Source organism: Diceros bicornis, chromosome 4 (genome assembly GCF_020826845.1).
Source record: "Diceros bicornis minor isolate mBicDic1 chromosome 4, mDicBic1.mat.cur, whole genome shotgun sequence".
Taxonomy (NCBI): Eukaryota; Metazoa; Chordata; class Mammalia; order Perissodactyla; family Rhinocerotidae; genus Diceros; species Diceros bicornis.
The window spans coordinates 70900777-70924338 of NC_080743.1; the positions used below are offsets into that span (position 1 = coordinate 70900777).

Consider the following 23562-nt stretch of genomic DNA (forward strand, 5'->3'; position numbering starts at 1 on the left):
TGATTAAAAAAAACAGTTAACAAGTCTGGGTATGTATGTGAATAAAATAGTTGTTAGTAAGTAATATGGCATTGTAATTACAATTAATACTCTCTGTTGCATGCCCTCATGCCAATAAGTGTCAAGTGGCTTGTTAAGAACTGCTTTGAAATCCTTTCGTAAGTGCCCCTTATTTTGCCAAACTTGCTTTTTGTAATGATTGGGAAGGATGTTGGACTGATGAAAAGAATAATATTTTATTTGAGGATCTCAAAGCACCCGGCAAGGCTACCTTCCATTTTGCAGAATGGGTACACTGAAGTTTGCAGTGATTCAGTGCATTTCCTTTGGCTATACGGCCATTCAGGAAGAGGGCTGGCTACACAGTAGAATATTTTCTATTCCAAAATATTCTGTGTTTTTCCTAAGTAATTCATCCATTTTTTCTTATGGCTATTGTGACTGTGTTCCCAGTCAGATTTCCCCTCTCACCTCTCCTGATGAAAAGATTGGAGGCAAACTTATGGTCTACCTGGAGCGATAGTATTGGACTTTAGCTATGAGTTTCTCATTAGCTTTTTTCCTTAATCCTATATATTTATTTTTTCTTACCCACTTTCAATTTGAGTCATCTTGTTTGAATATGTCATTTTAAGTTCCTTACGTCTCTCTTCAAATAAGATGGGCAGTAAGTATATAACCAATTTCTACACTATCACACATTTCTGTAGGATGGAGGCAGGCTGTACAGCTGAAACACCAGTCTTTTGGAGAGAGCCACACTGGAGTTTGAATTCCAGCTTTGATACTTAATAACTGCAGGACCCTGGACAAGTTATTTAACCTTTCTGAGTTCCCTCTCTGTAAAATGGAAATAATAATCCATAACTCACAGAGATGTCTTGAGGATTAAATAAAACAACTCATGTAAATTACTGGGTGCATAGTAGGCATTCAATAAATGTCGGTTCTCTTCTTATCTCAGTTAATAATGCTTATTAGACTATATTAAAAACTAGAACCAGACTGTGATAATGCTTTTCTTTTCTTTATTAAGTATTTAAGCCAAATAACTAATTTCCCCCAAGGGGAAGGGAGAGATATGTTGAATTAGTTTCATTTGGTGAACTTACTTATTAATCTTTTTTTCCAGCATTATTTAGTTTCATAGTCCATAATTTAGTTCTCATGCAACAAAAACGTCACAATTCGATATTCCTTTTAACTCTACTGTGATCGTTTTTTTTTAAATCTATTATTACATTTGCCGTTTATTGGATATCATAATTAATTATATTAACAGCTCGACTGTGTTTCATAACTACTTTGCTGACATACTTTTGCTCTCAACAGCCTCCCTGAGGTCGAAGGATTTCAAGTTTTAAATGGCAATGTTACAGCAAAAGAAAAACAGGGGTTGGAGGAGACCCACACCGTCTGTGTTCTTTCGTGTTAATTTCATACGTTTGCGTATAAGTGGAGCCTCGTTTTCCTCAAGGACGGAACCCAACCGAGGCAGGCAAGAAAAGTGGGCGCTGACTAGTTGAGCTGGAACTACGGTATCATTGCTCCTTTAAGGACTGGAGACTTGGTATTAGCTCGGCCTCCTTCCCGGCCCACCTCTGAACTCTGATTGACAGGGCGCCGGGCGAGGAGGAGCTGAAGGAGGCCGAGGAGGAGGTGCAGGGAGCAAAGTAGGGGGAGGAGGGGCCGTCTTTTCTCTGATGACCAATCAGGAAAGGGGGCGGGGCTCCAGGAGCCCTCCTCCCTCCTTCCCTCCCCCGCCTCCTGGCTTCCCCGCCCCCTCCTCCCTTTCCTCTGCCTCCTCCCCTCTCCTCCTTCTCGTCCTCCTCCTCCTTCTCCTCCTCCTCCTCTCAGGCTGTGGTTTTTCTGTATATGTTTCTAGAGTCCTGAGCCTGAGCTAAACAAAAGCAGGAGGCTGACGGGGCTGCTGGAGTTTGCAGAGACACGGAGGAGGAGAGAGCCTGTGCTCTGCCTGCCGCCGCGGCTGGGGGAGATCTGGCTTTTGCAACAGCCCACCCCCTTTGAGATCACTCTGGCCCGGAGTGGGGGTGGGGGGCAGCGGGGGGTGGGGGGGAAAGTTTGCATTGCAATCCCCCTGCCTTCCTCTCCTTTCTCCCGATCAATGCATATTTGCAAAAGGATTAAGCCACAGATTTAAGCGCCGGGAGCCCATTTCTGCTTTGCAAAGGAGACCGGACTGAAAAACCAAAAGCCAGCTCTGATTTCTTTTCGTCAAGTGGGAAGGTGGTTTATTTTTCTTGCTTTTTTGGAGTCAACACCCTTCCCCACCAGCCCTTATCCCCACCCTCACCCCGCAACCCCTTCACGCCCCCCTCCCCCTCCCCACTCCCCATCCTCCTACCATCCTCTAAAGAGGCAAAGGGATTTTTTTTTCTTTTGGTCTTCTTTTTTCCCCCCTTCCCTGTTTATCCTGAAAAGGATTTGAAGACAGCTTGAAGGATAAAAAGCCTTGGTGCTTCCCAGGAGCCGAGCCGAGGAGCAGAAGAGGAAGAGCCGGGGGCTGCCGTTGCCTTTGGAGATGGACGAGCAGCCCAGGCTGATGCATTCCCATGCTGGGGTCGGGATGGCCGGACACCCCGGCCTGTCCCAGCACTTGCAGGATGGGGCCGCAGGGACCGAGGGGGAGGGCGGGAGGAAGCAGGACATTGGAGACATTTTACAGCAAATTATGACCATCACAGACCAGAGTTTGGATGAGGCGCAGGCCAGGTGAGATGGAGGCTTTTCTTTTCCTTTCTTGGGGTTTTTTGTTTTTCTCCCTCTTGCTGGGGGAAACAATGGGAACCGAATCACCACAGCGCTTTCTTTTTAAATGTTATTTCTTTTCCCATTTTGAGGAGCAACTATATGGCGGAGGAGTAAAATTTGAAGGAGCGTTGTTATCGAAAGTGTAATCGCCCATGCCGAGATGTGGCTGTGTGTATATATATACATATTGTGTGTGTGTTATGTGTGTGTGTGAGTGAATATAGAGGTATTCATATACATCCACACAAACACTCAGGCACGACGAAAATACTGCCAACTGATCCAAAAGCGGCCCTCGGCACTTTTTTTACTGCTTTAAAAAAGTATCAGAGAGAGCAGAATTGTCAAGTTTTGAACAGCATTCCATGCCTTCTTGTAGAGGGACTCCGTACCATTGCAAAATAAAATGTCCCAAGAACACTTTATTTGCAAATTTAGTTGACTCCTAACCTAATTCAGAGACATTTGATTTTCTTTCTTGACGTATCCCTCCAAAATTAATTTTTATCTTTCCCCTTTCTCCCCCTCCTTTTAAAAAAAAAAAAAAAGCAGGGTAATTCTTTGTCAGTAGTTGTCAGCTATTCAGAAAATATTTTGCGTTCATTTAATTCTGTTTCAAAAAAGCTAATGGAAAGAAAGAAAAGGTAATTTTGCTTTTAGACATATTTGTCAGTTTTGAGAGACTCAGATATGTAGTTTAACTTGATTGTCTCTTAATTTGAGTCGGTTTACTAACCTTCCGTGGTACAGAATGTATGGTCCTTTAAAAAGAGGTGGGGGGACAAAAATCAAGCATGCTCTTTTTCCCATGCTTCTTTCAGACCACTTAGAATGCAACTAGATAGAAATGAAGGGATGTGTGAATTTTATGTATTGCAATACTATAGGAGGTGAAGATCTTCATTAAGGAAACATAATGAAGAAGCTGTGTGGCTTCTCAACTTAATCCACTGCCAGGTGTATAGTTCTCCACTCTAGAATTTTACAGTAAATTGTCTTTCAGAATAAAACAGAGACTAAATGGCAACCCACTAACAGCTCGCCCAAGGCCAATCTCAAAAGGAAGAATTTTAAAAATCTAATGATCACATATGTCTATACAATTACCCAGCTTTGTTAAATCTCAGAAGTAGTTGGTTTTTTAAACATATATACACAATTCCTTTACCTCAAATGACTTAGTTCTATGGATAAGACATCATTATATATATTTTTGTCTAAGGAAATAGGAATTTGAAGTGAGAAAATACGCAGTTAAAAGCATGAATGTTATGAGTTACACACACTCTTATTTTATCTGCAAGCACATGCAACATGTAAACTCAAAAGTACTGAGGTTTATGGGGGGGTTGAAAACTTGGAAATGTTCAAAGACTGGAACTATTCTAAATTTTTTAAAATAGGGGGAAGTTTTCAAAAATTAATTGGTGCTCTTTTTGAATTTTATTATCTGAAGAAAAGCTAGTAGGTATGGTAAGTGGAAGGTTTCCCACTGGTAATCTCTTTTTGAATTGGAACAAATTTCTCCATTACATTGTTCCAGAAAAATAAACTCAGGCATACCAATAAACTGGTTTAATAACAAGTTTGTGAAGTGGAAGGGGCCGGTAAGACTGGAGGCTCACCACTTTCCTGATGTTTAGTCTCGCTGCTTTTTTGTAAAACTGAGGACAACTGTGGCTTGGCGGATTCTCCCTTCTAATGGCCTAGATGCTGAGAGAGATCAGACACAATTTTGGGATAGGGAAATTTTCTGTTCTCTCTCTATAATCTCATTGATGTGCTGTGGAAATGCAATATTTCTGAAGAAAACCATGTGGGCTTGCGTGTTTTTTTTCTGTTTTTGTTTTTTTTTTGCATTGGGGCCTATATATCAGAATACAATTATTGAAAACTATTTTAAAAGGCCCCAAAAGAAGGCTTTGAAACATCAAAGTCTTCTCCACCTTTATTCTCACCCCACAGGAGAACTAAATCACCAGTAAGCTTTCCTTTTGGTTAAACAATGTAACTCTACTTAGCAAATACTGTATCTGTTTTTCCTTTCCTCAGTCACACCTTCATAATGTACATTTATTATTTACAAAGTAAATCATTAGTATTTTAGACTGGGTGTATGTTTATTTTGATACTCTTGAATTTTGAGCTTGTTACTCCTCTGCTGTACAGTATATGGAACATGCTTCTGGTTTCTGTTCTTCATGAGGATGTGTCTATTTTTTAACTTTCAAAGGGATTAAAAAAGAATTGCATGTGTCTTGGGTGCCAGAGGTTTCCATTTATCTTTACACATTAATTTTAGTTAGTAAACAGAGTTCTCTTAACTAATAGCTGATATGATCAGTATTTTGTTTCCAAAACAATATCCTTCTGCTAAGTGCTTCCATAGTAAAATAAAGGGAAAGGTATTGTTTTGTTTCTCAAGTGCGTTCTGAATTTAGACACACACACAACAACCAGGTAAATCACTAATCTAAAAGGCAGAATTGTATTTATTTTTTCCCCTATGGGTGCAAGGTCCTAATTGTAAATAATTGAATTTCAACACCTGCAAATAAGCAGTGTGTGCACAAGAGGCATAATGTGAACACAGAGAAATGAATTTATTCCCCATATGGGTATGTTTGCCCCCTGGCAATGCATTTCCATACTCTTTAACTTGGGGACTGAAATTTTATAAATTGACAGTTCTACTCAGAAGACCTTTTCAAGCATCTTGTGTTTATGAGAATACAGGGGCATCTGCGGAATGAATTCGAACACATGGATGAATTAAATTTGAAAACACACATACAGACCGAGAGGCAGACAGCTCCTAGGCTGTGGTGGTTGCATAGATTATACAAAACTGTTAACCCATGCATTTGGCTTTGCTGTATTTATTGCCCTGGATAGAATTATTGGTTTAAGAATTTCAATTTGATTAAACTACTTTAAAAAAAACAACTGTGCCTAAATGGGCATAATTTAGGTTAGTTCTGTTCTGTAGTTAAACCCCTACTCTCTCCCTGCTAATTAACATTATTTCTTTTTCTATGGCGGGACTCTGTATACCAAGTCATAAAACAATTGAAGCATGCCACAGAGTTATGCTTGGTGTATAATTTTGGCTAAATGTTCACATTTCTTCCCCCTGTGCGTTATCAGCAGTTTGATCTTGAAAGTCCCCCTAAGCTGTTATGTTGTTGTTTCTTTCTTGCAGAAAACATGCTTTAAACTGCCACAGAATGAAGCCTGCCTTGTTTAATGTGTTGTGTGAAATCAAAGAAAAAACAGGTAGGAATGAGATTCCAACATTTAAGCATTTTCTTTGGCCAATTGACTCACTTAACTAGCAATCACGAACCCATTATTTAAATATTAAAATTTCAGAATAGAAGCCCTCTCAAGATTGATCACATATTCCAATAGGAAGTCCTTGTAGCCCTGCTGCCTGTAAAAGAGAGCACCAAGTTTCTTTGACAGTTATTGTCAAGCATTACTGGTTTATTTTCCTTAACTCTATTCCCGGCCTTTTTGAAATTGGGGCTAAAATATAGGTTCTGAAGGGAAATTTGTAGAATGATGTGCCTTTGGGGGAAAACAATATGAAAGTTGAAGTCCATTTCCTGAAGGAATATATTTTGGCCCATATTTAAAACTTTATTTTTTTTTGAATGTGGGCATGGGGGCTAAACTGTTTAAAGTTTCTTTTTTTCTTGCAATCACACGAAGCAGCTGACTAGCGGTTCTCAGCAGAGTGTTGTCAAATACCTTTGTGAACGCGCCATACAACATCAGGTTATCGGTATTTGAGTGCCCTGTGATTTTATGGCAGGGAGAATCGTTGGATTCAGGAGAATATAATGCCGTGAGATCACTCATTCTGTTGTTTTCCTACTTTCTAGACCTCATATCATGGACCAACACACTTATAACACATCCCAGGAGGGCATTTAAATTTTAAAGCAACAATTAAAAAATAGCAGTCATCAATCAGAGGTGTTCTTAAACAACAGATGCTCTGGGAAGGACATTTAGCAACATCCTCTGGTTTGTTTATTTTAATCTTTAATTTTCCAAAGTGGGTGAATCTCTCTCTTGTAAAAACGAAGAGTTGAGAAGGCAATCTGAAACCAGGGCATATAAAGATGAGGAACGAGGGGTGGTTATATAAAACGGGAGCTTCTGCTGGCCTCTGACTTGCTCGCTCGCTTGAGAGCAGTGCGAAGTACCTGCCATCCTATTTATTTATTTATTTTTTACAACAAGGAGTGTAACAGTCAATAATTCATATCTAAACCATATAAGCAAGGGCATGACATGAATGAAAGTGACAATAAATATGATTGCATGCCCGGTTGATATACATTGATAGTTACACATAAAAAAAAGAGGAGGGGGGAGAGGGCACGCAGGGTGATTTTCTTTTTGAGAGCTCTCTGTGTTTCTTTAAAAAAAAAAAAATAGTTTCAAGATGTGGCCATTGATCGAATATGTAATTATTTGGGTCTTGAAATGTGTGTAAAATTAGTAAGCGGCTCCTTTGTTGAATGTTATTTGTGTTGGGCATGACATTCTAGACAAAGCGCCTGGGTAGGGATGTTCAGACCTTTAAGTCTTCCAGGTTGTCTTACCAAAGCCGAACCTTATTGCAAAGCTGTTAATTGCGTTATTTTAGCTGTGAGACACCTTTTCAGAGATTTATGGATTGTGCATACAAATATCAAATGAGCTTTTTCAGTTTGTCACACCTCTTAGTTTTTTTTTCTATTAGCCCAGAGCATGAAACCTTAAAAGTGTGTATATATTTTTTTCTCTTCTCTTCTTTTTTCTTCCTTCCCATTTTCTTTTTTGATCTCGGATGCTTATTTACTTTGAATATTTGATTTGTTAAAATTTGTTTCTAATCGCCTATGCATTCCTGCTGATCTTGATTCATAAAATGTAGAATCAGGATATAAAGGCTTATTTGATAATCCAGGTTCAAGAGACTATTTTTGAAGACAATCAGATTTTTACTGAAAGGAAGCCCATCAGAGCACTTAAATGTATATTGTGGCCAAAGTGTTTAATTCTAGTCTTCTAATTAAAACCTACTGAGGCAGTAGATCAAAGTAGGTGGGTGTGAATGGAGATCCGGTTCCGGTGTGGGTTAAAGAGTTTGCTCCTTATTCATGTTGGCTAAACTATGGTGATAGGAAGCAGTCATATTGGTCAAAATAATACTCTGAAGGTGAAGTTTATTGTTGGATTATATATTATGGTTTTTACATTTTCTGTCATTTAATAACATTAATGTTTGGAAATTTTTAAAAATCTAAGTTAAGGTTTTGTGTGTTGTCTCTAGTATAATATATTAAAAAAAATAGTTTATTGAGCACTATACATTGAAATGATAAGGATCACTGCCCCGGTGTTAAGGGGGAAATATACACACATACATACAGAGTTTTGGAATGAGAGGGCACGAATGGGTGAAAGTAAAAAAAAAAAAAATAGAAGAAGAAAAAAGGCTTTCTTCCTTATTCCTCAACTTGTATGTTGGAAGGATTAAGGGAAGGAAGAAACCTCTCCTGGAATGTTGAGTGTTCTGTGTTAAAGGTAGGAGACAACTGTGGTGTGTTGAAAAGAACCCTTTGATTCTAAAGCACGATTACTCAGGCTCTGCCTGACCCTCATTCTACGCGCCAGCATACCTTCCATGCGGTTGATGTGTCGGAGACACATCAAATATCTGTAAAGTTGCAGGAGCTTTTTTTTTCTCCCTCTTGATACAGTGCTAGTGAAAAGATCTCTTGGATGCTCAGTTCACATACATTCCTTCATTGTTTTGGGACTTTTCCTACTGTTATGTTGAAGCCCACTAGCATTTAATTAAGTATTTCTTAGCTTCCATCTGAAGCCCTATTGAGCTTACTTGATGTAGGATAGACTTCGTTTGCTTGTTTGTTTGTCTTCTCCTAGGAAGTTCACACGTGTGGCTCACCTAGGTCTTTAGAAGGAAGGCAGGACTCTGAGAGGAGCCTGCTAATTGCATTCCTTTGCTGCTTTGGCTTTTTTGTTTGTGTTAATGACTTTAGTTGGAAAACTCAGAAATAAGTAGGAAAACTAGTTGATTGTCTTACCAACCTTTGGAACTTGGAAGACGCACACTCGCGCAACACCCAAAGTAGGCAGCACCATCTAAATTACAGTTGATTGATGGGTATTTAAGTCAGAAATTACTGTGGGGATATTTAAAAAAAAAAAGAACCTATGTGTCTTCTTGCTTCAGGGTGTGGGTAAGTTTTTATTTTGATACTTTTTTGCTTTTTTAAATAAATGCTAAGAAAAAAGAATGCCTGCAGAATGCTTGGCCGGCAGCTGTCAAACAACAGCAAAAAAGAACCCTGTTGAGACCTACAGCAGTGTATTTTATTTGCTTTTATTTGCTTGCTCCTTCTGGGAACATGGAGATTTAATATAGAGTTTTGGACCATTTAATATCTCATTTTCTTTTTCCTTTTTTTTTTTATGAACCATTCCTTGTCTTCTAACTTATTAGCAATAGACTGAGTTTTACCTATGTGTATATGTGGTGATATTGGGGTTGATGAGATGTAAGAGAAGGAAAAAAAGTCAAACATATTGCATTTCTTAGAAACACCTTGAATATATTTTTAAATGTTTCTTGATTTTTTTTTTTTTTTTACTTCTGTGTCAAAATTCATGCAGGTTTAAAAATTAGGAAAACACACAAAAAATTGGGTGCCATTTACTAAGGAGAATATTTATAGATAGCAATGAGTAGCTGTAATTGTTGTGAATAGTTTTTAATTTTAGAACAAAATAGCTATCTATGGCGCTTTTTAGCCCATTTTCCTCTGTGTATTTGCACTGAAGTTAAATCAAATCACTGAAGGAGGTTAAAAAAATTATTTTTTTGCTTCCTTAACATCCTTTCGTTCTCTCTTTCTTTTTTCTCTGTGTTTAATTAACACCCCCATTACAGAACTGTAGTTTTTTTTTTTTAAATCTACTACTGTATTTCTACTTTTGATACCCTCCCTTATTATTCTCGCCTGCCACTTCTTTTTAATATAGCAGTCACATTCTGGACTTCTACTCCTCTCCTCTTGAAGCATTAGAGAGTAATTTGTGTGTGTGTGTGTGGGTGCACGTGTGCACATGTATCTGTGTGTTTGTATATATAGGTGCAGGGGATACTATAGAAGGAAGCTGTGTATTGCAGGTAAATAATTCTGATGGTCTTAGGCCTTGAGCAGAGAACAGGAGTGAAATAACTTTAGACCGTTTAGAGCTGCCTCTGATCAGATTCCTTTTGGGGTTGAAGTGGCAGGAGTGACTTTTCATAGAGTTCATCTATCGCAGGCAAATGCAAAAACTTTTTCTTGCTGATGAGAGGATTCAAGTAGTTTGTCTTTCTTTTTTTGTGGAAGGGGCTGAGAGAGAGAAAAGGGGTGCAGATAAAGGGAAGTTACAAGCCAGTTGAACTTGAACACGACCTTTCAGGCACAGCAGCGTGTTAAGGCAGAAGTAATGTGATTAGACTATATACTGTTTATTATAATCTGGATCTAAGCTATAGTCCTACAATGATATGACTCTGTGAGAGACACGATATGAGCTTACGATGTGTCCCTTGTCTCCAGTCACTTTTGTGTAATCCATTTTTAGAAGTGGATTTAGACAAATTCTGGCATTTGAGAGGTGGGGAGGAGGGTGCAAAGAGCTATTGGGTTATACCTACCAGAACAGGATTTTTGGAAATTTGGTCTCATTTCTTCTAGCAATAGGGGTGTCTGAGATGATTGGAAATGAGAGCGATTTCGGTTAAACTGAGGAAATTGGAAGAGGATTTGTGAGAAGGGAAACGCAGAGAGAGACTTGTGACCCAGGAACTGTGGGGTGTCGGGAGCCAGGAGGAGGGAGGGTGTGCATTCTCAGTTGGGCGGCTGGCTGTGATCCGGGCCGGCCAAGGGGGGACATTGCCTGCTTGTGTAGCTAGCTCTCTGCTGGGGACAGGCCTTTTCACATGTTTTTTTGCCCCTGCGTTCTACAGACATCCATGAACTTTTGGTTGTTGTTGTTGGCAAAATTACAAAAATACCCCTAAACAAGCAACAAACCAAAACACAGATATTGAACATATTTACAGAAGAAAGCATTTTAATTTTAATTTAAAGCATAACCCTGGCTTCTTTTGAGACACAGTTTGCATGCGTGCCTTAGGAAAACTTAGCATTATTTTGCTTTCAAGCCTCTTTTAGATGTCTACTGTTACATTCTGAACTTGGTGAAGTGAATCTAAGTATACTTTTATCCCTTTTCCTTTTTATAAAAAAAAAAAATTCACCCAAAACGCCACATGATAGAAGCAGCGTCCTAGGTCCAGCTCCCAAAGACAGCCCATATTCAGTCTCATATGACCCTGGGAGCACCCCGTCCGTTTGCATTGCCATTTCAGCCTGGGTGAGAGGAATATAATAGTTCTCGCTCCACCTCTGCCCCTTATCTGAGATGATGTGGCAAGTTTTAAGGAATGCGGTAATTGATAAATAAAATAAGCAGAGGATGAACGAGTTGTTTGCAAAGTGCTTTGAGCTCCCTGGGCTATATAAATAAAGGTTGCTGTATTTTCTATAATAAATTATCTCAGGACTCATATCCTATTCCATTTCATAGGATGGCATTGTGTTAACTCTTGCAGGCCAAAGAAACTTATCTACTGGTCTATAATTAAGTAATGGGGTGGTCATTAGTCTCTCATGAGGAGAATTCTGGGTGAATCTTTTGGCCCATCTGCATCTTAGATGTGTCACTTTTCAGAACTTGGCAGAGTGATTTCCACAAAAAAAAAAAAAAAGAAAAAGAAAAGTACAGGTATAGACTGTCATAAGATTATAAAACCTATCTCCCTTTGTGGCAGAATAAGGTCACTAGTGACTTCTTGGAAGGTCTTCTTACCCCTGACAGCTCTGTTTCCATCTCTTAATTTTTGGTTGAAATCAAGATGGCAATGGGTGGAAAAATTTATCCTTTTTGGTTTAGGTCATAAATTCAACCACATCTTCCACTTACACTTCTGTCATTATGTGGGTACCGTGATGGGTGCCTCACACCTGTACTAGTTCTGGAACTACCACAAAGTGGTTATAAGATGACAGGCAAATTGTGTAAATAACTTTAGGAGAAGCTATAATAGTTGTGGTTAAGGATTTGGTCTCTGAAGCCAAACTGCCTGGGTTTGCATCCCATATCTCCTACTTTTTACCTGTGTGCCCTTATTCAAGTTACTAAACCTCTCTGTGCCTCATTTTCCTCATCTATAAAATGGAGATACTAATGGTACCTATCTTAGAGGGTTGTTGTGAGCGTTCAATGAGGTAATACATATAAATTACAGTACGTGGCATAGAGTAAACAGTCAATAACTGTTAGCTTTTATTATTTCTGGCCCTGTTTCCTTATATGAAAAAGATGCTTGCACCAGATGGTCCCTAAAGACCAAGCCAATTCCAAGACTCTGTGATTCTGTGCTGAAAAGAGACAAAAATTGCTGAATTTAAGATTTGCTTTCTTTTGTTTTTCTTGCCGTTCTCTTAAAGTGAGAATGAGCTATAGCTGGCCAGAAGGCTGGGAGGAGCTTGGAAGAAGAGGGGAAAAAAAAAGAATAGGTAAGAGCTAAGACAAAGGTTTTTAAATATCTACAGACTGGACAACAACCACCTGAAAAGCTAGAATGGCAGGTATTAGTGATAATGTTTTCTTAGCATCAGCAACTGGAGATATTATGTAATCATAGTTAAAAATATTTTCCCTCTGAAAACACATGGGCCTGTCCATTCAATTCACAAAGTTTCAAAGCAGGAAGAATGACATAAAGTGAGTTTAGGGCAACCTGACCTCTTCTTGTCTCCCTAATATGTTCCTTATTTAGGAAAAATTTTATCTTTGTCGTAATGACAGCCTTGATACATAGTAAGTTTATTCTTTTTTTTATAGCTTTCTTGAGATATATTTCAAATACCATGAAATTCACCCATTTAAAGTATACAGTTTAGTGGTTTTAGTATATTCACAAAATTGTGCATTCATCACCACAAACTAAATTTAGGATATTTTCATCACCCTCCAAAAAACCAAGTACCCATTACCGGTCAGTTCGTATTTCTTCCTTTGCCTGGCCCTAATAACTACTAATCTCTGTTGCTATGAATTTGCCTATTCTGGACATTTCATATAAATGAAATCATATGGTAAATGGTTTGTTACTAATTTCTTTCACTTAGCATAATATTGTTAAGGTTCGTCTATGCTGTAGCATGTATCAATACTTCATTCCTTTTTATAGGCACATAATATTCCTTTGTATGGATATACCACATTTGTTTATCCATTAATCAGATGATGGACATTTAGGTTATTTCCATATGTTGTTGCTGCTGTGAACATTTGCATATAAGTTTTGTGTGGATGTTTGTTTTTATTTCTCTGGATCTATACCTAGGAGTGGAATTCTAGATCATATAGTAACTCTATGTTTAGCACTTTGAGGAACTGCCACACTGGTTTCCAGAGTGTCTGTAGTAGGTGTATTCTTAAGTCATCTTGTAAAAATGACACTAAGTTTTGTCTTCAGCACTCCCAGCCTTCCATTCTTTCAAACTTTTTCTTCAGTCAGTGATCTTTCTTCTCCATGTTTAGGGATCTACTGTATTTTTGTCTTCGTTGATCAAGAAACAAATATTTTGATAAATTTATTGGACTTGAAGTGTGCATGATCAGGATTTATGTGAAACCTCTCTCAGAGCTATTTGCATTTTAAAGAGAAAAAAAAAGTAAGTCAAAGGAATGAATCTCTACTTCATTTCAGGTGTCAGGTTCCTGGAGAGGAAGACATTTGCAAAAAAGACTGGACAATTTTCTGAATAGCAATCTGGTATGATAGAGAGAGCATGGATTTTGAGGCAAACCAACCTCGATTCAAATCATAGCTTGGCGAGTAACATTAGTAAGTTATTTGGTTTAACAGAGCTTCAATTTCCTCATCTGTATAGTAAAGATAATACTACTACGTAGGGTTGCTTGAAGAACTAAACAAGACACTAATACAGAGCATGTAGTTCAGTGAGCATGCTTGGTAAATGGCAACTACTGTTATTTTTCCAAAACCACGTGGCAGAGCGTTGACCATCCCTCTCATTACTTTGGCTTTGTCTCTTCAGGTTGGGTGTTCTACCAGCTCTGCCCAGGAGTTTTAGAGGCTCCCTGAAATGCTTCCTGACCCTACTTTTAAATAGTTATCTCTATGAAAAGGAGAAAAGTCTTGGGCAAAGCTCAGTAAAAAGCATCCCAATGCTCCTGTACCCCCTCCTTCAATCCTCGAGTTCTAGGGAGAGAATCCCATAGAACAGTGCTGTTCAGAGAACACATATGTAATTTTAAATTTAATGTTTTAAATTTTCTAGTAGCCAATTAAAAGCGTAAAAAGAAACAGGTGAAATTAATTTTAATAATACATTTTATTTAACAATCCAAATATATCTAAAATAATTCAACATGTGATCAACATAAAAATTAACGAGATATTTTACATTCTTTCTGTGTGCGTACTAAGGCTTTGAAATCCACTGTGTGTTTTACATTTACGGCACATCTTCAGTTTGGACCAGCTGTATTAAAAGGGCTCGATAGCCGCATGTGGATGGTGTCTACCGTATTGGACAGCCCGGCTGTGGAATGATTGTTCTGGCATGTACTTTTGTTTTGTTCGTTTTTTGGCATAGTTTCCACACACTAAGGAAGACACATGGTTGTTCCCTACTCAAACTTGATCTGGTAGTTCTGTGGCAACTGAAATTAGTTTCTGATGGGTAGCCATCTTCCAGAATAAAGCATATCTAAGGCATCTCTTTCTGGCAGGGAATGTCCCACTGCTGGGAGCTGGGATGAGGTGGTTCCCTGCTACCTCCTTCTCTTCTTTGCTTCTTTCTTTCCCTAACTCCTTGTTTTATGCTTTTGCTTATTCTTAACAATATCTGAAATGTTCCCTAAAATAGAATGTGTGGGTGGAAACAGCCACGTTATACAGCCACCTTAGAATACAATGGAACAAGTACAGAGGACTCCACGGTGTGACAAAAGTTTACTGGACCCAGAGTCGGGAGTTCTGAGGCCTGACGCCGCTTGCTTGCAAGTCTGTATGTTATTTTGAGAATCCCATTTAAGCTCTTGGTCTCAGGTCTCCACATCCATGGAATGGGCAATTCTAGAGAGCGGCTAATCTGACCCCGCATTCCATGGATCATGAGCCCCAATGTGATCCCGGACAAGGTCTGGATTCTTAGGATGGAAGGCAGGTGGAGCATTTATAAAATAAAATTCTTTTTCATTGTTATGGCAGTTCTCATTTATCCTGTGACTCCTTATATCTTTTCTAGACAGTCATGTAAAACTGGTTATGGTGATGTTAAAGCTACCTCCATCAATCAAGTTGAACTGGAGAAGGCAAACTGGGAGGGGAAAAAAATCAGTGATTTTTTTTTTTTTTTTTTTTTTTTTTTAATTAAAAGCCTTCAGCCTCACATGTACAAGGCCAGTGGGGGGCCAGTCCCGGTTTAGTCCCCACCTTGTTGACTCTATGACTGAATGCAAATAATGTTTCTTTTGCATGCTATCTGTTTGTAGCTATTGGATTCTAGACTGGAAATTGCTTTTGGAAAATACAAAGATTTATGGCTGCGGGATTGCAAGTGCAGTATCCCTTTGCAAGCTCATATGGTACAGCCTAGGAAGTCAGGAAACTGGGGTTTGGTTTTCACCTTGTAATTGTGAAGAGTTACTTGTTCACCATTTGCCTCAGCTGAAATGCTAAAATAATGTCTGTTTCCCACCTACTGGTCAGTGGGGCTTCTGGAAACTTGAGGTTATTTAGAAAGATGTTTGACTTTCGTTAAAAAAGTGTGGTCCAGTTAAGTGTGAGAGAAGAGTTCTGTATTTGTCGTGCTTTAAGACAGACTTGAATCTGCCAGTAGGTCAAAGGAATAAATTTACCTAGTGGCCTTTGCTGGTAAGGCTCAGAAAGAGTAGTCAGTCGTTTTTTTTGAGGATTTTAGGGGATTTGAGACCAAGTGTTGTCACTGTAAGAGAATCCTCCTTATAATTACCATTGTGCATAGAATTGAAAGTTTGCATTTATCTTTTGTCCCTAACAAAGAAAGCCTCTCAGAGACCCTAATGATGAGCCCAGCCTACATCCATTCTGAAAGGCTCTCTATGGATATGAGGGTGTAGACGTTAATTCCTTTCTACAGAATTTGCATGCAGAGGCTCCAGGGCCGTGCACCCTGCTTACATTAATAAACATTTAAAAACAAAGCGCGGGCAACACAGGCACAGCTTTCCTTTGTGTGGCCCGCTTACTAGGGTGCCTGTAATCCCTAACCCCTTGCGAGGGAAATGCCTGGGTGGGTGCGGGTGGGTGGTGATGCTGCGCGCGGCGCCGAGTATAAAGGCCGGAGAAGTAAGCACATCGTGTGAGGAATAAATTAAAGCAGCTTCGTCCTGAGGCCAATTAAGGGGGAAAGGAAAAAACAACGACAGCAACAAAAAAACCCAAGAGATGAGAGGGCGTGTTTGCTTAGACCGGGTGGAAAAGAGAAATCGGAGTCGTCTGGAAGGAGTTTAAGGGGATGCATCACAAAATAAAACTTTTGGAACTTAAGAAAAGGCGAAGAAACAGTGGAGGAGCCGGGGAGCGAGCCCCATGGCCTTGTGCTGAGACGAGAGGCCCCTTTTAGACAGGAGCCGAATGCTGCGAGCTGGGCCTGGGTAGACGGCGCCTGGGTCTTGCTGCAAGACCCCGCGCAGTTAGCCTTTCAGAGGAGGGGGCTCAGGGAGGCCGCGAAGCCCCCTGGCAGAGCTGTGGACCTAACCGCGGGGCTGAGGCACGCAGCATAGGGGATGCTTGGGAGCGCTGGGCCGCCAGCTCCGCGCCGCCCGGCCTGGGGCCTCGGCTGCGCCCGCGCTCTGCTCGCCCCGGGGCGGGGAGACCCGGGCTTGGGCAGTGCGGCCGGAGCCGCAGCCCCGCCGAGTCGGGCCTCGAGTCCCCGAGCCCCCGGGCGCTGGCTGCCCGCGCGCGGCCCGGGAAGCCGAGCGTCCCCGGAGTGGGGCTTGGTTGTGCCTTCAACATTTCCCTTCTCTTTGGCTCCCTCACTCCCTCGCCACCTCCCCTATCCCCGCTGACCTCACTCTCTTTTCTCTTAGAGGGTGGCAGGAGAGGACCCCCGCCCCCCAGGGGAAAAACACTCTCGGGAGCCGACCTTCCTTTATTGAACACCTATCAGGATGGGCTTGGACGCTCACAGTCACAGCGATCAGAGTCTGGGTGTGAGGGTGCCGGCGGGCTGCCCCCGGGAGCCGGGCCCAGGGTCTGCTCCTGCACAGGATCTGACCGCGTTTTCGGTATGCAAAGTGCCATGCTGTGCAGACATCGGTGGTGGTGGTGGTGGTTTTGCATACAGAAGTGAAATTCAGAAGGCAGCGTGTAAGCACGTGGGTGAGTGTGTCTGTGAGTGTGTGCTCACACGCACGCATGTTAATTTGCAGCTCCCTTCGTTGTTGGCCCTGTGTTGTTTCTTCTGTGTTCAATAAATACTATTCCAGTTGATGCTTTATGGTATCGAAATGAATCAAATAACATAATCTGAAGTCGCTGCAGAAACCCTCCGTCTTCTCTATCTCTCAGCTCTTAGAGTGAGCACGTCATCTTCCCCTGGGGAGATTTTTAACCCAAAGAACCTTGATGTACTTTAAACAGCACTGACATTTGTTTTCCTTAAGCTTGGTCTGATTTCTTTAACACTTGAAGAAGGTTTGGGGCCTTCAAACATACCTAGTTTCTTATGTGGTAGCTTGTCTTGTCTCAGGGAGATGTCTGAAGGGGCCTCAAGCTGCCTTACTTTTGCAAGAGTCTTCCGAAAATAGAGAATTGATTTTGGTAATTTGCCGCCCTCCTACCCATACACACAGAGTTGCTTCCCCTCCCCCACCTAGCCTGCTGGAGCCAAGGCAGGAAGGGGCTGTCATTATGCTCATGCCTAAACCATATTACTTTATTTTTCTTCTTAGAAAGTTACACTAGGAAAGATGTTCTTGATGTGTGATTATTATTTTTAAATGCATTCCCATGCTTTCCTATTATTGCTGTTACAGCCTCGCAGAGCAATGACCAGGTCCTACCATAGACCCTCCAGAAACTTTCTGTTGAATGAATGTGGGAGAGCTAGAAGTCAGAAAGGTTGAATTTCCTCGTTACTTAGAAAATCTATGAATTAATTCTCTCTATAAATTTCCACCAGCCCAGGCTCTGATCCACCCGCTGAAGAATCAGGCCTGTTATTAATTTCACAGGATGAGTTTCTCATCCCAGTAACTCTGGGAGAGAGAATAGAAGGGTTATTATGTAGGTTGAGAATTCACATGTTACTTCTGACGGTTACAGATGTTGTAGCTAAAATGTAAGAGTAGCAATAATAATACCAGCAATAGTGATAATAAAGAATAAAAATAATTGTTTCCCTCTGTACCTTATTTGGACACCCCCACCCTGCTACTCATTTACTGTACTGACTCCTCCCTTTCTAGGTGTTTCAGGGTGGGATATCTTGGTAACTACGGCTGTGGATTAACCTCCTAGAGGCTTACACTAAACAGAGAAGCATCTTCCTAGTGGCTTCCATTTGGGCATAAGTATGCAAAGATTGGTTGTCTTGTCAAGATCCCACTGCAATATACCTTTTCCTCACCTGTAATGTCACCTCTTGAATGTTGCCCTTCATAAGTGGAGGTCATGGAAGCTTAATTGTTTTTAAGCAGGTTTGGCCAAATATTTTTGAACACCATCTGTTCTGGAGATGTTAGGGGAAAACTCTTATGTCCCACAGGTTGAATAGTAAAAAAGTTAAAAATGAATTCCTGTCCTGGTTGGGTTTAGTTTTTCAACACCGGTTAGATCTTTTCATTTTAGACCTTCTGGAGGGCATGATGACATTGCAGAGTTTGTATTCAATTTTGTTCTATTTATTGCTTTAGCAAATATTTATGAAACTTCTCTATATGAGACATTATGAAAGAGACCAGGATACGAATGTGTGTAAGTCGTGGCCCTTACCCTCAATGAGCTTACAGCCCAAGAAGGGGCCTCCATCATGGTCATCATCTGTGTAACAGGGGCAGTGGACTTGCTCCCAAAGCCCTGTGCCCATGACAGGACCGTTCCACAGGGCCGGGAATGTGGTTGTAGAGGTCATTCTGAACCCAAGTTGATCACTCTGGGTGATACGTTTAGAAGCATGCTTTCTTTGATTCAGAGGGTGCTGTTTTTCACTCAGGCAGCCTGAGAAATGTTCTGTGTTTGAGTCCTGGCCTATTGGGCCTTCTTGCCTTTCTCTAACCACTGTAACCCCTTTCAGTTCCTTTCTGCCTTCCCTCTTTCATTCTCTCTTTTGTTCCTTTCCTCCCCTCTGCTGGGGCCTCCCCCACACCCCCAAATTGCTATTTGCCAAACTTGTGACCTGAGACCACTTGGCATTTTCCTGGGATGGCTGGAATTTACCACCCGCTGAATAGGCATTCTGTGACATTTGCTCACCTGGGCAGCTTAAGCTACATGGTCTGCGTTGAGGGGCTGCCGAGAGGAAGTGTGAAATTTACCTCTGTGCTCCGGGGTTCTCGCCAGCAGGGAGACAAACAATGATGCTTTCTAGAAGCTGGAATTAATTTTTATCGTGGCACACATATATAGTTATATATATTCATACACACATTTATTATGTATTCAATAAATGCATGTAGACAATTTGCGCATTATCTGTCATTCTCTAGTCATTATTTTAACAAATTAAATTTTCATGGTTAGCTTCATCTTTCACATTCATACCCTCCCCTTCCACAGCTACCTTCTTTCCTCTTGCTTTCCCTCCCTGCTGGTAGAAGACACTGGGTTTACTTAATGCTCTTTGAGGCCTTATGCCGTTAGACCTCCTGTCTCCTTAAGGTTTCTGAGACTCCAGTGATGGCTTTCTCATCATAGCCCGCCCAGCCATTCTGCTGGTAAGGAAAGAGCTGCTTGTCTCTTTAGATCAAACTGGTCTAGGAGCTCGTTCAGTCCAGTTACTGGGACAGGCCAGCCCTGGAGGCTTCTCCGGCTCTTGGAACACACAGACGCACAGTCTGTCTGTCCTGGCTGTCAGCCGAGGAAGGGAGGCAGGCGGTGTAGATGGTTAAGCTGTTACTTTATACTCATGTCTACCCTGTCCAAGTGATTTGCAGGGAAGAGAGCTCTGGGCCTCAGGCTGGGAGACGAGTGGTGGTGGGTCATCTTAGGATGAAGCTGAAAGGAAAATGTCAGCAGAAGTGATGCTCCTTCCTTTCTCAGGAGCAGGGCATTCTGTCCACAGGTTGTAAGTTAATCCACATGGAGAGCTTACTACCTGCAGAGCTACTGTTATTACCCCAGTTTTAAAGATGAAGAAACTGAGATAGAGAGAGTTTAATGAAACTTCCCTAAAGTCACACAGCTAATGAGAGGATGAGTCAGGACAGGTTTCACTCAGGAATTTTTACTGAATGTAGATTTTTGTATAAAAATATTCATTCTCGTTGAGTGACAGCCCTTCAAATGGCGGTTCTTCCAAGAAAATCCTGTGGAATCCTGCTCAGTTGTGCAAAAAACAAATCATTTGGCCCTACACATCTCTGGTCCTGTTTCTCAGGTGCACAGACTTAATTATCCCTTGGCTGTGGTTGGCTGTAAAACATAAGAAAAGGAGATAAGTCTAAAATTCTCCTTGGGCGTATTTCCTGATTTGCATAAGGTCTCTACCTATTTTCTTTTTAGAACTGACATGATTTCTTTTGGGCAATGAGCCTGACTTATTTCCATAGGTGATCTAAAGCTGGACTGCCATGTATATATATCTCTCACCTTTTCTAGTTTCTTCTGAGAAGCCTGGGGTTTTGACAGGACCATAAAGCAAGTCACAGTGTCTTGTTCTTGCACACTCTTCCCGGTCCTGCCGTCCTTCTGTCACACCCCCGTGCGTGGCCACACTCGGGGCCTGGGGCGCTCGGATGATTCTTAGTGGTGCAGCTGGAAGCCTCACTGGTGAGACCTAAACGTCGCATCTCTCCAGTTGCCGAGCCACTCTTGTCAGAATGGCACACTGAACAGCTCCTTTTTTTGATACATAGGTGTTCTCCATTTTGAGGAGGGGTCAGCTGCCTCCCGAGGGTGGGGTGGTCCAGAGAGCAGCCTGGTGGAAAGGGCCTGGGTGGAGGTGAAGTCCTGGTGATGGTAACATGCACAGGGCCTGTTATCTTCACATCACCTGGGTGTTGGAAGGGAAAAAAAACAATTCAAGGTATCCCATGTTTAAATTTATTGTTTAGAAAACAGTATACACCAGAAGACCTTAATAAAGAAAATTTTGCAAAAGAAAAGAAATTCACCTTTAATCGTGGTGCCATGGCTCAATATCTATTATCAGCCCCTCCTCCTGTGTTTATATTTCCATCCTGTCATTTTCCTCATGGCTGTATGAATTTTCCATTTCTTGGGGATGATTATGGACTCACAGATGAAATTCTCTTCTATTTACCAACAGAACCTGTTAGGTTTCTTATTTATTGCTCATCTTATTTCAAAGAGGAATTCAAGTAGCTTACCAAAGGGTACAAGCAATATGAAGAGATTTACTAAATAAATAAGGAAACTACAAGAGAATATTCAGGTAGAAAAATAAAATGCAAGGGGATGTTAGTATATAACATTGCATGGGTAAGATCCTTTCTCACTGTGGCCTTCCCAGTCCTTTTGCTGGTAAGGAAATAGCTTCCTGACTTTTTGGATCAAGTCTAGGACCTTGTTCAGTCCAGATCCTATAGAGGTTGGCTACAGATTTGACTCTGCTTCCTCGTAGCAAAAGCAAAAAGGGAAACAGGATCAGTTTCATACTTCAAAGCATTTAGAATTGAAAACGAATCAATTGTTGGCCCTGTACAAAATTTCTCCCATGGTTCCTAACAAGAAGATGCTGAGTGATACATGATCAACAAAATGTTATATTTCATATTTTACCATAGCCCTTTATACGTAACCTCCCTACCACACTCACTAGATTTTATTATATTTATTGGTTTATGATCTGATTCCCCTATTAGACTAATGAATTTCTGGGAAATAATGATCAGGACTTATATGCTCACCACACAGTAGATACTCAGATAATATTTTTTGAATCGAAACACTGTTTAATCTGCTTATGCAAAAAGGAGGAAAATCCATTTATTAACATTTATTGAGTACTTGCTACTGAAAAGAGGGATCAGTCAAAAGTTCCTGCCCTTGAGGAATGTATGGTCTTCTGGGAATAAATACATCTTAATACATACACTGGACTCTAGCCTGATAGGTGCTGTGTAATAGAGGTGTGAACATTTTATCTTTTGTGGAATGAGATAGATATAAGATTGCTTAAAATACACTCTCAATACAGATAGCTTCTCCCTTTGGAGTTTGGGTTTGGATCCTTAAGCCAGGAGGGGAGAGAAACCAAGGATGAAGGCCTCTGAGAGTTTTCTGAGAGAGGTGATTGTCTTGCAGATTTGCATTTTCACTTCCATTCTCTTTTGGGGAGAGGGCCCTATTCCTTGGCTAACTAACCCACCCTCCCTGATCCCCAGGTCTCCTGAATAAGGCGGGTGGAGAGGTGGGCCCCTCTTTAGCTCTTTTCCTGACTAGACTCAGCAGCCTCGGCTGAGACTCTGCTTCTACTTCCCATGAGCACCTGGAGGTGGGCCACCACCGCCATTTCTGTGTCTGGCTTGCAGAGAAGACATGGGTCCTAAGACCAGAAAGAATGAACGATCCCTGGGGCAAACTTGTAAAATAAAGAATGAAAAGAGCAAATATCTGCCATACCTGGCTTTTATCCAGTTGTGTTAATTTTTACATGTTCATTACTACACAAATCAGAGAAAATTTTTACCTTCTTCTTACCCTTTCTGCCTCCTTTCCTTTCTTCCTTCCTTCCATTTAAAAACATTTCCCAGGCATGCACTTCTAGGCGAGGCTTCATGAGAAATGCAGGACAGGCCCTTGTCCTCAAATTGCTCACCATTGGGAGGAAAAAGAGGGGACTTCAGGGCAGCTGTTGATCAGTGCCTTGAAGGGGACCTAAGTGTAGCATAGTGCTGAACCCACAGTATGCTTGCTCTCAAAAAAGTTTCCAGAAAGATGATTCCAGTTTTCTCTAAGATTGTAAGCTTCCCCTTCCAGATGGTAACTTCCTAGTGAGCCATGCTTTGTTCATCTTTGCATTCCTAGCACAGTGCTTGGTATATATATGATGCTCAGTAAATGTTAGTTGAAGGAAGGATGTAAAAAAGGAGTCACAGATAATTCATCGCAATCTAAATTGGACTTATTTATATTTTCAGACTGAACATCTTAAGAAATTATTTCCAAAATTACTACTACCTGCTGTGAGCATACTAATTTCTGGGATTTATGGATGTGCTTCTCTGATGTGTCAAAGAACAAGAAGACAGGATGGAAATACCTCTTAGATTTAGTGGATCACTCCAGTGAAGTGCTCCAAACCCAGTGCTCAGAGAGGAAGAGGTTTCTGGTTGGAATCAACCTGTTATTGAGTGAGGAAGAGTTCTTGGATGGCTCCACAGAGTCTGAGTTTTCTGAGTTATGATCTTGGACTTGGGGTTGTGAAGGGTGTGTGGGGTGTCATG

General features: G+C 41.0%; 1 protein-coding gene across 6 annotated transcripts in view; it reads left to right on the plus strand.

Annotated features, from left to right (window-relative positions):
- Positions 1 to 2099: 2099 nt before the first annotated feature.
- PBX1 (PBX homeobox 1) overlaps positions 2100 to 23562 on the plus strand; it is a 273601-nt gene continuing 252138 nt past the window's right edge. For 2 of the 6 annotated variants that reach the window (XM_058539713.1, XM_058539716.1), the window contains exons 1-3: positions 2101 to 2733; positions 5975 to 6048; positions 17023 to 17220. In XM_058539713.1, the coding sequence (XP_058395696.1) occupies positions 2543 to 2733; positions 5975 to 6048; positions 17023 to 17220 (463 nt within the window). In that variant the 5' untranslated portion in view covers positions 2101 to 2542. Of the gene's footprint in view, positions 2734 to 5974; positions 6049 to 17022; positions 17221 to 23562 lie in introns of all 6 variants that reach the window. The other 4 variants (XM_058539715.1, XM_058539718.1, XM_058539714.1 and 1 more) reach the window with 3 other exon arrangements.